The 9799-nt window shown below is 36.5% G+C and overlaps 1 protein-coding gene across 1 annotated transcript in view; it reads right to left on the bottom strand.

Annotated features, from left to right (window-relative positions):
• Positions 1 to 312: 312 nt before the first annotated feature.
• Positions 313 to 9799, bottom strand: part of LOC129265553 (kanadaptin-like) — a 33007-nt gene continuing 23520 nt past the window's right edge. Inside the window, exons 10-14 of the mRNA XM_064101852.1 lie at positions 9621 to 9696; positions 7285 to 7340; positions 6715 to 7045; positions 4475 to 4654; positions 313 to 3988 (exon numbers count right to left, since the gene is read on the bottom strand). Of these exons, the coding sequence (XP_063957922.1) occupies positions 3939 to 3988; positions 4475 to 4654; positions 6715 to 7045; positions 7285 to 7340; positions 9621 to 9696 (693 nt within the window). The 3' untranslated portion in view covers positions 313 to 3938. The remainder of the gene's footprint in view (positions 3989 to 4474; positions 4655 to 6714; positions 7046 to 7284; positions 7341 to 9620; positions 9697 to 9799) is intronic.

Raw genomic sequence — 9799 nt, 5'->3', positions numbered from 1 at the left:
AAAAGTTACCATTATGGTAACTTTGCCATCCAGTGGTAATTTGCATGGAATCCTTGATTTCGATTGGCTGTAGAACAGCATCTGGTTGATCAGCTACCATTGCATGGCAAAGTTAACATAATAGTCATTTTTATGCAATGGGACCCTCGTGTAGGAAATGGGTATTCTCATGCAAATAAAACTGGGATAATATCATGCAGCACAAACAAATATTACAAACATTGTAATATATATCAGTTCCATATTACTATTATTATAATTTTTATCATAATTATCATTATTTTTATCATTATTATTTTTATAATTATCATCATCATTATCATCATCATTATCATCACCATCATCATCACCAATAGGCTAATCATCATTATTATCATTATCATTAATATTATTTTCATAATTATCGTTATTATCATTATCATAATCATTATTGTTATTATCCTTATGACTAATTAAATGCATCAAGGTCAAGGTCAGGATGTTCAGTAATACCTGATTACTCTTATGTCAAGGTTTTATGAACCAGATCCATAAAATTTCAAAGTAATGATGATCATTCAACAAATACCCCCAACTTGGTTAAAGTTCTTTGACCCTAAATGACTTTTGACCTTGGTCAGGTGACTTGAAACTCAGGCAGGATGTTCAGTAATACTTGATACCCTTACACCCACATTTCATAAACTATATCCATAAACTTTCAAAGTTATGATGGCAATTTAACAATTACCTTCAACATGGCCAAAGTTCATTGACCTTAAATGACCTTGGACTTTGGTAATGTGACCTGAAACTCGCAATGGATATTCAGCGATACTTGATTACTCACATGTCCATGGTTTATGAACCAGATCCCTAAACTTTCAAAGTTAAAATGGTAATTCCGCAAATACCCTCAAATTGGCCAAAGTTCATTGACACTAAATGACCTTTGACCTTGTTCATGTGACCTGGAACTCGCACAGGATGTTCAGTAATACCTGATTACTCTTATGTCAAGGTTTTATGAACAACATCCATAAAATTTCAAAGTTATGATGATCATTCAACAAATACCCCCAACTTGGTTAAAGTTCATTGACCCTAAATGACCTTTGACCTTGGTCATGTGACTCGAAACTCAGGCAGGATGTTCAGTAATACTTGATTACCCTTAATGATAATAATGATAATGGTGGCTACTTGTATAGCGCACAGGTCCACCTTTCTGTGCTCATGGCGCTCATGGAAAATAAACACAAAACACAACAATAGAAAACAAAAAAGAATAGAATTTGAATTCTCCTGAATAAACACAATATTAAACTGTTTATGGGAGATTAAACAAGTTTTCAACTGGGACTTGAATGCTTCTGTTGATGAAATTTGGCGTAATTGGATAGGCAGTTGATTCCATAGCTATGGTCCTATAACAGAGAATGCAGGGTCCCCCATTTGTGTTTTGTTCTGGGTGTCTGGAGCAATAGAGCATCAGATGATGAGCGAAGACTACGTGAAGGCTGATATTTTGAGATAGAGCTGCTGACCAAGTTTATGAACTAGGTCCATATAATTTCTAAGTTATGATGACATTTTAAAAACTTAAGATTTTGATAATGATCCCCCCAACATGGTCTAAGTTCATTTACCATAAATGACTTTTGAACTTGGTCATGTGACCTGAATCTAAGGTAGGATGTTCAGTAATACTTGATTAATATTATGTCCAAATTTCTTGGACTAGGTCTATATACTTTCTAAGTTATTCTGTCATTTCAAAAACTTTACCTTCGGTTAAGATTTGATGTTGACGCTGCCGCCTTCGGAAAAGCGGCGCCAATAGTCTCGCTCTGCTATGCAGGCAAGACAAAAATCAGGTCAAATTAAGTAGCATCGTTAATGGTCTTAATCCTTTTGTAATCAACAATAGTTATTTGAAGTACTTTTGACAGACTGCTCTTAAATATCACTGATGATTACCCAGCTAGGCTGTCTGGTTTGGAGTTCAAGCATCATGGTGTAGCAGTTCTGAATCTCGCCTTGTAATCAGAGGGTTGTGTGTTCGAATCCCACCATGGCCTAGCGCCCTTTGGCAAGGCGTCAATCCACACTTTGCCACTCTCACCCAGGTGCTAATTGGGTACCGGTAGGAAACAACTGTCATTGTGGTTGGTTTAGCAAGTGTGCGCCTAACAGGCTGCTTGACATGCTATGAATCCAGTGACCGGGTAATAATAATTGTGAAGCGCTTTGAATAGTCGTAGATTGATAAAGCGCTATATAAATGCCAATTATTTTTATTATTATCATTCAAATGCCCACTAAATAATGGGTAATTTACGTACCGTATTTGGGTGGACAGTGACCAACAGATATTGGATATTTGGATTACAAACTTATAAATTTCATAGATCATAAATCCACTTCAGATTATGCAATACCAGTTCTACCCTACAAATGCCAACTGATATATTTATCATATTGATATTTTTTTAACATTGCTGATCTTAACATCTTATACAGTGCGTATCAAAAAAAAGTTTACACTCTGAAAAAGCCCTGGCAATTCAAAAATATACAACATGTGGGTAATTTTTTCACATATATTCTTGGGTTTGGGTCTCATCTATCCAATGAAAGTAAAAATTTTGACAGAATGTTATACTTGGGTGAGCACTGTCCATTTTTGTAAAGCTCGCAGAAATCTGTTTGCGCAGAAGTGCTCGTTTTCACGATGTGTCAAGGTGAAAAGGCGAAATCAAACTTACCCTGCGAAACATTTCTCATACATTTCCCTTGCACTTTGAGTAAATTGAAATAAAACGGATGCATGCAAGCATTTTGTAACCATTTTGCCACCCAACATAAAATGTTAACACTTAGTAAGCACAACTTTTACCCTTTTTGTGCCAGCTGGATCTGAGGACATAAAATAAAAGCTTACATCAGACATCTCCAACATTTTTCACTAAGTTTTTATCCTGTAAAGTGGGTTAACATTTCATTTTTCATTTAATACTTGTTTCTCCACACTTTTCCCAAGCTTGACGATGATTAACAAAATGAAAATCAAGCCTAAGCCAATTCATGTAAATCACAGCTCAGTGTAAAGCAAATATCGTCACAATGGCCATGATGGCCTCAGTGTGTGGGGGAGTGGGGTGGGGCGCAATGGCACTCTTCAAAGTGTTTTGGGCAAAGAACAAGTTAAAAAAGGTAAAAGATATCTTCAGATCAATTTTTCTAGCTAAAGTCCATGTGTTCTTCATGATTAAGGTCAACTTTTATTCGCATAACTATTTCAAAGTTCTGCGCAAATCATTTTTTACTAACTTTTCAAAAGTAAGTGGTGCTCACTCAAGCGGAAATATTTTTCGACAGTTATATCGTCATTTGCTTGAATAGATCTGTAACAATGTTAAAATGTGGAAAAATCTTCAGGATATTACAAATATATAATTTTACAGGACTTTTTCTAAGTGTAAACTTTTTTCTGATACGCACTGTATATATATGTGTCTATGTATCTTCACTTATGGATGGGAGATTGGAAGATCTAGGGAGAACAATTAAAATCAATGCTATTACGTTTGAACACCACATGCGCCAGCCAACGTTATACCCATACACATATAGTGCATTGCTTGGGTTTTCTTCTCCACAGAATGGACACTATTCTATATGAATAATGTCATGAAGAACCTGAAGATAGATTTGTGTTTGTGTTTATGCAGAGGGACTGTTTGAGTAGAAACAACGTTTTTCTGAGCTACCATCTTCTAAGTTACCATCCTGTAACAAAACTTCCCAGTAGCTATATTAGGCAAGATATAAGGGTACTGCTGGTGTAAATGATGCACACATCTTTCCTTTTCACAAGACATATCTTCTGTCATTAGCCTACTTTTGTCAATGTATGGCAGAAGGAAAGGGATTAAAATTCCTTTTTTCCAAAATGGTCAATACCCTAGCTTTTCATTCAGTGAGGTCCGTCCATCTCCTTTTTGATCTGAGGATAAAAGTTAAGGGAATGACAGAAATTTTCATCATTATAGACATCAAATAATTATATACCTATACATATGCATGTATACCTAACAAGGTTTGCCAAGCATTAATGCAAATGACACAACATAATGGATCTCAAACAAGCGATATGGTTGAGATATTGTAACGAAGAGCTATTTCCATGTAATATAATGACAAACACTATATGACATTTCAGAATTGACTTCAAGACCCAAGTCTCGTTTTATGGTATGGCAATAAATATCAATAAAATTGAATTGAAATTTGATGACCAGGGTGATACCAAATCTGTATTAAAAAGCACTTCAATATGGAAACAGTATGTCTAAAGCATATCATAAATATCCAGATTATTAAAATCATCATTATTATTATAATGATTTTGTAATGATGATATAATAGTGTTTTATTTGGTATTGATAATGAATTGGTAACAATGAAGACTTGATGATTGGTGTATACATACCAGCAGGAGGCTGCCAATCTGTGTAATCTTCACCTTCTTTTTCCATCTTCTCTCCTTCATTATCCCTCAATGATGTCAACATACCTCCAACAGACTGATGATTAAACCCATCTCCTCCATATTGCTCCATATACTCTGCCTTACTTGGCCCCCGAGAAGGACCTTTTACCAGTCTCTTTTCTACAAATGAAAAAGATTGCACAATCTCCATTCATCACAGCACATAGGAATTGACAAGTTCAAGAACATGAGTGATTTTGTGCAAAACATACATCATCAATATCTATTTGTTGTAAATTAAGAAGTCAAACATTGGCAAACAATATGCATCAACATTTTGATGAATGTAGTTATTGAGCAATTAGTATTAAAAACAAGTGGAACGCCTCTGGCAGTCTTGCCTGCATTATGCAATTCAATATAGCAGCAGTGCTGCCTTTGAAAACAGCTAATGAATAATTATTCACAGAAGAAAACACTAATATGATAATAAAATATGTCCATTGACCCAAAATGACCTTTGACCATGATCATGTGAGCTAAGACATGTGCAAAACAATAATTTATACTTGATTACCCTTATGTTGATGTTTCATTTGCTAGATCAATAAACTTTCTAAGTTATGACGCCAATTCAACACATATTCCCAACATGACCAAAGTTTGACCTTTAAATGACCTTTGATCTTGGTCATGTGACCTGAAACTCGCTCAGGATGTTCAAGGTTACTTGATTGTTCTTATGTCCAAGTTTCATGAACAAGATCCATAATCTATTAAAGTTATGATGACAATTCCTCAAATGACCCCAACATAGCCAAAATTTATTGACCGTGACCTTTGACCTTAATCATGTGACCTGAAACTCACACATGATATTCAGGGATACAAGTTGCTCTTATGTCCAAGTTTCATGAACTAGATCCAAAAACTTTTAGAGTTATGACAATTCCTCAAATAACTCCAACATGGCTGAAGTTTGTTGACCATAAGTGACCTCTGATCTTAATCATGTGACCTGAAACTCAGGCAGGATCTTCAGTGATACTTGATTACCCTTATGTCTAAGTTTCATGAACTAGGTCCATATACTTTTTAGGTTATGATGACATTTCAAAAACTTAACCTTGGTTAAGGTTTCAATGTTAACAATGCCGCCATCGCTGTCTGAAAAGTGGCGCCTATAGTCTCGCTCTGCTATGCAGGCGAGACAAAAAGCAACACACACAAAATTCCACAGCAACATCACAACTCTATTTCTGCTTTGACAATAAATATTAACAGGCAAGAAGTAATGTCAGCAATTTTTCAATAAAGTAGTGGTCACACCACCAGAACTTTGCTGGCGCGGTGAAATAAAATTAATCACTGCTCATTACTGTGCACCACCGTTTAATAGAATTTGACCACCTTTAATAAGGCTATAAAACAGCACATGCTCAGTCACAGCTGATGGTCCCTCTTACTGCTCCAAAAGTTTTGAGCTGCACAAAATATTGCAAGCAGTGAGAGCGGGCAATTTTCTGCTCCCGAAAAGTTCACCCCCACTCCAACAACGCCCAGTCAAAGTTTGGCACCGCTAGATGCAAGTTTGTGGACGCTTGGGTCCTCTAGGCCAACGCAGAAATCTTGAAAGCTTTGGTAAAGTGGTTGTATGCATTTTATGAGCGTACAGCGGATTGCTGGAACGGTGTCAGGCGTTGAAGCAGCGATCCATTGCGGTGATGAACTTTGGTTTGGTTTTGGGATGGAGGTGTCACCGCTAAACCAACGCTAAAGCAACGGCGTCTTCAGCAGTGCACCACTTAAGAAACGCCTGTGTTTTCATTTTTTTTCCCATTTAGCGCGCGGTGATGAGTGTTTTCGAAATTCGACCCCCTCTCCCTTCCATTCAAGGTCCGCTCCAGCAAAGTTCTGGTGGTGTGACCACTACTATACATTTGCTGCTTTAGTGAAATTCATATCTATCAAGCGTTCATATTATGTAGTGTATATGCTCTTGGATCTGGTTGTATTAAAACTTAATCTCATAGAACTTTGCCACTATTCTATACCAAAGTAACAGGGCTCAGCAGCTCATCAAAATCACAAAGTAGTGTTACCATAATAGTAAGTTTTTATGAAATGAAGCCCAGAGTCTGAGTAGTTTTGCCAGCAATTTCCCTCATGCTTACATATTCCCTCCACTTTCAAGTCAAAGAGATGGAAACCAGGGCAAGAAATGATCCCACCTTCAATACCTGTGGTATCCTGTATGCTTGGTGGTGGCATAGCTGGTCCATACATCCTTTTAGATTTCACAGGGACTACATCTTCCTCTTCCACAGTATCTCTTGATTTCTCCCCCGTCATTGATGGGGGCAAAGCTACACCATATACTCGTTTGGGCGGAGATACTGACTTCTCTGTAGCCGTATCCATCTTATTGATAGAGTTCATCTCCTTGGATGATGGCGATGATGATGATGGAGGCATTGTTACTCCATACATTCTCTGAGTCTGAGCTGACTGAGAGTCATCCTCTCCCTCGTTGGGTGCTACAATCTCATCACTTTTATTCTCTAATGAAACCTGATAGGACCATAGAAAAGAACCGAGTTGGTAAAAGGTGAATAAACATTGGAGTGATACATCTAAAACCTCTTTGTAAACTTTCAAACTATGCTTGCTTACATAACGCCTAAGGTCTTTATAAGAGCATTCTATAATAAATGCAGCGTAATTACCCTGGCTTCAAGCCAAGCTACAGTTATACACACTCATGTACCAAGTGAACATTTTAGAATGTAGTTCTTGAAGAGAGTACTCACCTGCTTTGTTTGAGCACTCTGATTCTTGATGCCTGCATCTGCATTTTCACCAGCATCTAATAAACAAGGAAATAAATATGAAGACAACTTTGATGATCAAATCATGTTACACTCCATTCTACAAACCACTGGGCATCATACAAGTCTTGATCAATCATAAGACTTGCAATGACCATTCAAATTTGCAGTTGCATGCCTAATTTGTTCAACATACCCACTTTCCACCAATCAGAATAGTTGAATAAAGTATATGTCATTGATTGAAAACCATTGTGTAACACTCTCCATTTCTCAAAAAGATATTTTGACTCCTACATTTACAGACCTGAATATTTGACCTTCAAATGATAAATAATACATTTACAGTTGATAACTACTGAAATGTCTTGAGAAAATGGATTACATTTCAAGAATAATTCTTTTCCCTAATTACTTGAAAAAAAATCTTAAGTGCAAAACTTCAAAAATAATGAGATGGTTTCTCATCTATACACAGTTGAAATGTAGAAAGCCTCATCTATCGTCAGCTCTATAATTTACACACATTCACCTTGTCACATTTTCAAATGCTTTCATTATCCTGAATAGTGTAATTTTAAGCCAAACATTTGTGGTTGCAAAAGAAAACATCATCAAATGACAGACAAACTGAAAACATGTCTTCATGTCTGATGCTTTAGAAGTGTGTTCTTTACAATCTTTATCTGAAAGACGAAAACAATTGTGTATGAACTTTGCTGTATCCCTTGCCAACAGTCCACTTTGTAACCATTGGCTACCTATCAACAACGATGTTGATTACTCATTGAGGAGAAGAACTAAATATCGTCAATTTCATTGTAAAACCAAACGTTTTCTAAACAGTCCATTACCTTACTTTATAAATTTACTAAACGTTAACTTGAAATAAGCTTGTATTGTTCCTTAGTCAGGATCTGAATGTTGGTTGCTGGGCGTTGGGGAGACCCACGGTCACCGGTCCCATGTGGTATTTTCACGGGAGCCTGGCGCTCGTACATTTCGCTCTTGTGACAGAGAGCGAGGGGTGGGAGGATTGGGCGGGTTTGGTGCATGCGCCGTATGGGACGGGTGGTTGTGGGGTTCCGCCGAAGGACTGCTACTGGCATTCAGATCTTGACTAGTTAGTTATTTAGTTACCCGGTTGATATACATACAAACCTCTGCTGTGCAAGTTGTGTTATGCTAATACATCGCGCCTGATACCAATTTGTTTATTATTATTATTATTAGCTCATAAGCTTGTGATGAAAATTTTACAATTTTACAATTTTTAGAACTTTTTAAACTCAAACATAATTGAATAGGTTTACAGGTGTTTTAGTAATGATTTTAATGCATGTATTTCACATTGTAACAACTAAAAGGAAACGATGTTTGGATTTTTTATCCCAATATTTCACTCATTTTTATCAAAATTTCTATAAGTGGTGGAAGACATTTATATTATTTTACAAACTACGTCATCCTTTATACTTTAAGTAAATGTTTTCAGGTTTGAGCAGGACGGATTCTTGGGACGAGCGATCACTCACCCCCCCCCCCCACATACTTTTTTTTTAAATCCGTATGCTTAATGAGTGCAAGGTGTTTAGTTCAGTTGTTCGACGGTATGTCTTTATGGTTGTTGGATGAATGAGGAGCGTGGTATGAATTGTGTTTTGTTTTGAAAGTGATTGTTTGTCGGCCCTATTAATGCATAGCTCCGGTGAAGTTAGCTGACCCTACAAAGTTCTGCCTGAGCGAAGGATTTGAATAACCAATTCCATTGCTCAGGTTGAATGGTGTTGTGGTGGGATTGGCAATCCCTGGCTGGAGCTGTGCATTGAACTTGACTGCTCGCTCGTCCCCAGACACCCTCCTGTCTTTCGTTGTTGTTCCTGCTTAAAACTAAGTTTTTATTGTTTGAATTAAGATGTTTATCAATAAGCATCCTTCCACCACCACCACCTTTCAGTGTTTGTATTTTTCTTTTACTTCATCTTTTCCTTTAAGTATACATAATATATTAAGTTGCATTATATTTTCGTCATCATTTCAAGTTTAATGTTTTTAAATCTGTACACTCTATGTATATATAACTGTAAATTGTACGCAATTCAGCCTTTTGGCTGCAAAGTGCAATAATTTTAATAAAACCTTTTCAATTTCATATAATGATAGCGGATGCCCAAAACTGTGTCATCATCATACCATCAACTTTGGAAGAATGAAATATCATATATCATATTTAGATTTCTTAATTCAGAATTTATTACATAATATTTACTTTTCTTGATGTGGTTCCACATTCCACAACGTTTTCAAGTGCTAATTACCTTCATTCTCTTCCTCCTCTTCTTCTTCCATCTCCTCTTCTGGTTCCTTTTTTAACTTAAAAGCATTTATTTGAATCTTGTGGTAGTAAGAAAGAGGGACAAAGGGAAGATTGAGGAAGTTAATCAAAAGAAAAATCTCATATTGTTGTGTTAATGCAAGAACAACACTGTCATAAGTA

Source organism: Lytechinus pictus, chromosome 7, assembly GCF_037042905.1.
Source record: "Lytechinus pictus isolate F3 Inbred chromosome 7, Lp3.0, whole genome shotgun sequence".
Classification (NCBI taxonomy): domain Eukaryota; kingdom Metazoa; phylum Echinodermata; class Echinoidea; order Temnopleuroida; family Toxopneustidae; genus Lytechinus; species Lytechinus pictus.
Note: the sequence above shows the minus strand (reverse complement) of the source record. Positions and strands in the feature narration are given on the sequence as shown.